Genomic DNA, 6,448 nt, shown 5'->3' with positions numbered 1-6,448 from the left:
CCCATTTCTGATGTCCCCTGCCGTGATATTGCTGGAATATTGCTAAAAGCGACGTAAAACCAAACTCACTCACTCTTTTGTCACAATTTCAAGAATGTGCGAATATTTCACAATATACTGGTTTGAAAAAGTGTGGCTGCGCTACTTCATAACAAAAGCAAGGGAACCTTCGGGTGAGCTCTTCCTATGACAGAGTATTCATCCTTTTCTATGTACCCGACACCTACTAACTAAACTGTTTCAGTAATGTCACGGGATGTCCTGTCTTCAAACCATGGCACCATCGAACGTCTACAAGCACTGATGCTCAACTACCTCTTCGACTAAATGCTCGTATAAAGAACTTTCATAATCACGACAGCAACAAACTGATCATTTTCTCTTCGGAATTTCTTCATTCTTCTTTTCAAAATAAGAAAAGGAGTAAATGAATTGGTAGGTGAAGCACGGAGACTTGGTTGGTTAATGACGTGGCAGCGTTCCCAAACAGCGTGGATCCCTTCTCATGATATTAATCACCGGATTGTCTGATGCGGACTCGATCAGATAGTCGGAATATTGACGAGTATGGAGACAAACAACTTCACACGTTCATATTCACTCAACACATTTCAAAATGTGGATATTAAGCACAAGGCAGTTGTACCTAAATCTTGTTTACCGTCAGATCACCAAACGTACAGTATGCATCTAAACGTTTTAACCATGCAGTACACATCCCTTAATACAGAGATTATTTATGTACACTTTCATAACATATGTAAGCGAAACACTCTAGTATAAGGCTGAAGATAACTCCGTGTTACCTGTCTATACACCTGTATGTAATAGCACAATCATATACAGTGTCGCCCCACCGCGGGACAACCGTCAGACCATGGCGCACAACTAGCAATAGCCGCTAATATAAGAGAACATAACTGTAACTCTATAATATACCCCGGCGTTTCGGGCCATCAGGTAGCGCCATTATGTACGACTATCTACGGCAGGTAACGGAACAGCTAGACCGACAGTCAGTCAATAGGTATGGGAGAGGATTATCTAGTGATTAGGTTACCTGATACTAACGTCAAGCGCACTGGTGAGCACTGACCGGGTTGCTAGACATTGTATTATCTATATTGTAAACGCCGACACTTGATACGCAATTGACACCGGTATTGTGTGTGTAGGCTTGTGTTCTGGTTTGCTTGGTTGAGGGTGAATTCATAGCAGTCCTATACATGGGGGATATGTACATGGTGTTGATATTGGTTTTATAACATTTGAGCAATAACAGCAACAATTCACTGGTATTGCCACTAGTCTTCCAGCAATATACAGCTGTTCAGTGGCTCTTACAAACATTCAGCTGAGCGAGGAAATAAATGTATTCGCCACAGTCGGTAATGTTTCAGTCATTTCAGGATTGCGCTTGATAAACCAGTGGTTAATAGCATGAGCATGGATCCATACCATCCCGTATGATGGCCACATGAAACTGTACAGCCATCTTCAGATGATCAAGTGTGGAACAAACTAACCATTCAGTGGAAGTGATGGCAATTAGCAATGCAATTAAGAAATTATTGTAGAAGTCCAATCACAAAGCATGAACAAATAGATCCATTTTAAATGACTTTTCCAAACATAGGTTACTGGGACCCAATAGTGAATCAAGTCTCAAACGGTCGTTTAGACCCGCAAACGATAAGACTATCTTTAGCAAGGAATCCGAGTCTGAAACCGAAAGACTGTCAATGTCATGACCTATGCGATGTCCACACACAGGCTGTACAGAAACACCAGCCATGCTACTGTTGCAGCCTGGGGTGTTCTCTACAGAAGGATTCAAAACTGGAGGATCCATCCACCTAGCCCCATCAGCTGGCCAAACATCCGAACATGTGCATGCAGAAACTACATGACCAGGGCCCTTATTCTCGAAATGTTAAGAATTCTTAACTTTGATCGTAGCCAATGTGTTAAGAATGGGCTTAAGAAGATCTTAGGGCTTAAGAAGTTTCGAGAATAGCTAGCCTGGTGTTTACAGTCACTTTGGACAAGACAAGTAATATGTTTCAATACATGTTTTGTGGAATGCCAAACTTCCTTTGCACTTCATCCTCCATAATCATGCCAGTACCAGCAACATGCTAGTGCTTATGCACTTAAAACTGGACATGAGAACTGGACAAGAGGTTGACTTCACTTGGGTCATATTTTGAAACGTTGGCCATCGCAACTAAGTTATCCAATCATGGGCATGCAACACATTCATATTCATTAATACCTCTGAGCAAGTTCATAAGATGTTTATTTTATTTCACCTACAGTAAATAAAAGTGTTCATTCCACAAATGTAAGAGATAACCTAGAGCAGGCTAGGCATAAATACTGCTGACATCATGATGACACTTGCAGACACTGGGGCTCATACTGCCACGATGGTGGAACATCCAGACACTGGGGCTCATACTGCCACGAAGGTGGCACATCCAGACACTGGGGCTCATACTGCCACGATGGTGGAACATTCAGACACTGGGGCTCATCCAGCCACGAAGGTGGCACATCCAGACACTGGGGCTCATACTGGGGCTCATACTGCCCGCGAAGGTGGAACATCCAGACACTGGGCTCATACTGCCACGATGGTGGAACATCCAGACACTGGGGCTCATACTGCCACGATGGTGGAACATCCAGACACTGGGGCTCATACAGCCACGAAGGTGGAACATCCAGACACTGGGGCTCATCCAGCCACGAAGGTGGAACATCCAGACACTGGGGCTCATCCAGCCACGAAGGTGGAACATCCAGACACTGGGGCTCATACTGCCACGAAGGTGGAACATCCAGACACTGGGGCTCATACTGCCACGATGGTGGAACATCCAGACACTGGGGCTCATACAGCCACGAAGGTGGCACATCCAGACACTGGGGCTCATACTGCCACGATGGTGGAACATCAAGACACTGGGGCTCATACAGCCACGAAGGTGGAACATCCAGACACTGGGGCTCATACAGCCACGAAGGTGGAACATCAAGACACTGGGGCTCATACAGCCACGATGGTGGCACATCCAGACACTGGGGCTCATACTGCCACGAAGGTGGAACATCCAGACACTGGGGCTCATATAGCCACGAAGGTGGCACATCCAGACACTGGGGCACATCCAGCCACAATGGTGGCATATCCAGACACTGGGGCACATACACCCATGAAAACAGCACATGTATACTGCCCTCTGACACACATGTGATAATGATGGCACATGTATACTGCCCTCTGACACACATGTGATAATGATGGCACATGTATACTGCCCTCGGACACACATGTGATAATGATGGCACATGTATACTGCCCTCGGACACACATGTGATAATGATGGCACATGTATACTGCCCTCGGACACATGTGATAATGATGGCACATGTATACTGCCCTCGGTGATAATGATGGCACACACATGTGATAATGATGGCACATGTATACTGCCCTCTGACACACATGTGATAATGATGATGCCCTCTGACACATGTATACTGCCCTCCCTGACACACATGTGATAATGATGGCACATGTATACTGCCCTCTGACACATGTGATAATGATAATGATGGCACATGTATAATGCCCTCTGACACACATGTGATAATGATGGCACATGTATACTGCCCTCTGACACACATGTGATAATGATGGCACATGTATACTGCCCTCTGACACACATGTGATAATGATACATGTATACTGCCCCTGACACATGTAATGATGCCCTCTGACACATGTGATAATGATGGCACATGTATACTGCCCTCTGACACACATGTGATAATGATGGCACATGTATACTGCCCTCTGACACACATGTGATAATGATGTGATAATGATGGCACATGTATACTGCCCTCTGACACACATGTGATAATGATGGCACATGTATACTGCCCTCTGACACACATGTGATAATGATGGCGACATGTATGTATACCCTCTGACACACATGTGATAATGATGGCACATGTATACTGCCCTCTGACACATGTGATAATGATGGCACATGCAACATGTATACTGCCCTCCTGACACACACATGTGATAATGATGGCACATGTATACTGCCCTCTGACACACATGTGATAATGATGGCACATGTATACCTGCCCTCTGACACACATGTGATAATGATGGCACATGTATACTGCCCTCTGACACACATAATGTGATAATGATGGCACATGTATACTGCCCTCTGACACACATGTGATAATGATGGCACATGTATACTGCCCTCTGACACATGTGATAATGATGGCACATGTATACTGCCCTCTGACACACATGTGATAATGATGGCACATGTATACTGCCCTCTGACACACATGTGATAATGATGGCACATGTATACTGCCCTCTGACACACATGTGATAATGATGGCACATGTATACTGCCCTCTGACACACATGTGATAATGATGGCACATGTATACTGCCCTCTGACACACATGATAATGATGGCACATGTATACTGCCCTCTGACACACATGTGATAATGATGGCACATGTATACTGCCCTCTGACACACATGTGATAATGATGGCACATGTATACTGCCCTCTGACACACATGTGATAATGATGGCACATGTATACTGCCCTCTGACACATGTGATAATGATGGCACATGTATACTGCCCTCTGACACACATGTGATAATGATGGCACATGTATACTGCCCTCTGACACACATGTGATAATGATGGCACATGTATACTGCCCTCTGACACACATGTGATAATGATGGCACATGTATACTGCCCTCTGACACACATGTGATAATGATGGCACATGTATACTGCCCTCTGACACACATGTGATAATGATGCCACATGTATACTGCCCTCTGACACACATGATAATGATGGCAATGATGCCCTCTGACACATGTGATAATGATGGCACATGTATACTGCCCTCTGACACACATGTGATAATGATGGCACATGTATACTGCCCTCTCTGTGATACACATGTGATGATAATGATGGCACATGTATACTGCCCTCACACATGTGATAATGATGGCACATGTATACTGACACACATGTGATAATGATGGCACATGTATACTGCCCTCTGACACACATGTGATAATGATGGCACATGTATACTGCCCTCTGACACACACATGTGATAATGATGGCACGTGATATGTATACTGCCCTCTGATGCACACATTCTGTGATAATGATGGCACATGTATACTGCCCTCTGACACACATGTGATAATGATGGCACATGTATACTGCCCTCTGACACAATGTGATGAAATGATGGCACATGTATACTGCCCTCTGACACAATGTGATAATGATGGCACATGTATACTGCCCTCTGACGCATATGACAATGCCCTGATTCACATGTGTGTGATAATGATGGCACATGTAATGATGCCCTCTGACACACATCTGACACACATGTGTGATAATGATGGCACATGTATACTGCCCTCTGACACATGTGATAATGATGGCACATGTATACTGCCCTCTGACACATGTGATAATGATGGCACATGTATACTGCCCTCTGACACACATGTGATAATGATGGCACATGTATACTGCCCTCTGACACACATGTGATAATGATGGCACATGTATACTGCCCTCTGACACACATGTGATAATGATGGCACATGTATACTGCCCTCTGACACATGTGATAATGATGGCACATGTATACTGCCCTCTGACACACATGTGATAATGATGGCACATGTATACTGCCCTCTGACACACATGTGATAATGATGGCACATGTATACTGCCCTCTGACACACATGTGATAATGATGGCACATGTATACTGCCCTCTGACACACATGTGATAATGATGGCACATGTATACTGCCCTCTGACACACATGTGATAATGATGGCACATGTATACTGCCCTCTGACACACATGTGATAATGATGGCACATGTATACTGCCCTCTGACACACATGACATGTGATAATGATGGCACATGTATACTGCCCTCTGACACACATGTGATAATGATGGCACATGTATACTGCCCTCTGACACACATGTGATAATGATGGCACATGTATACTGCCCTCTGACACACATGTGATAATGATGGCACATGTATACTGCCCTCTGACACACATGTGATAATGATGGCACATGTTGGCCCAAGGTAAGCATATCTACCCATGCATGTCATCACAGAAACTGTACAAGTTGATTTCAAGAGAAACAGGTTGTCACTGTTTCACCAGAAGACAGAAAACAAGATGACCAGGCATCAGATTACAAACATACACAATCAACCAATATACCAAGTCTGACCACCTGATCCAAGTGGTTACCTTGTTTGTCACATACAGGCTTCTGGGCTTTTATTCTAACCATGAAAAAACAATGACTATGAGG

General features: G+C 44.4%; 1 protein-coding gene across 1 annotated transcript; it reads right to left on the bottom strand.

The window, feature by feature from the left end:
* Positions 1 to 2,388: 2,388 nt before the first annotated feature.
* Positions 2,389 to 3,192, bottom strand: LOC124267605 (rab11 family-interacting protein 3-like). The gene has a single exon (XM_046702569.1). It carries the CDS (start codon positions 3,190 to 3,192, stop codon positions 2,389 to 2,391), a length of 804 nt encoding a protein of 267 aa, XP_046558525.1.
* Positions 3,193 to 6,448: the final 3,256 nt, after the last annotated feature.

The sequence above is a fragment of the Haliotis rubra genome, unplaced genomic scaffold (assembly GCF_003918875.1).
Source record: "Haliotis rubra isolate DU_JTF1 unplaced genomic scaffold, ASM391887v1 Scf1322, whole genome shotgun sequence".
Taxonomy (NCBI): domain Eukaryota; kingdom Metazoa; phylum Mollusca; class Gastropoda; order Lepetellida; family Haliotidae; genus Haliotis; species Haliotis rubra.
The sequence above is the reverse complement of the archived record's forward strand: the minus strand, read 5'-3'. Positions and strand labels throughout refer to the sequence as shown.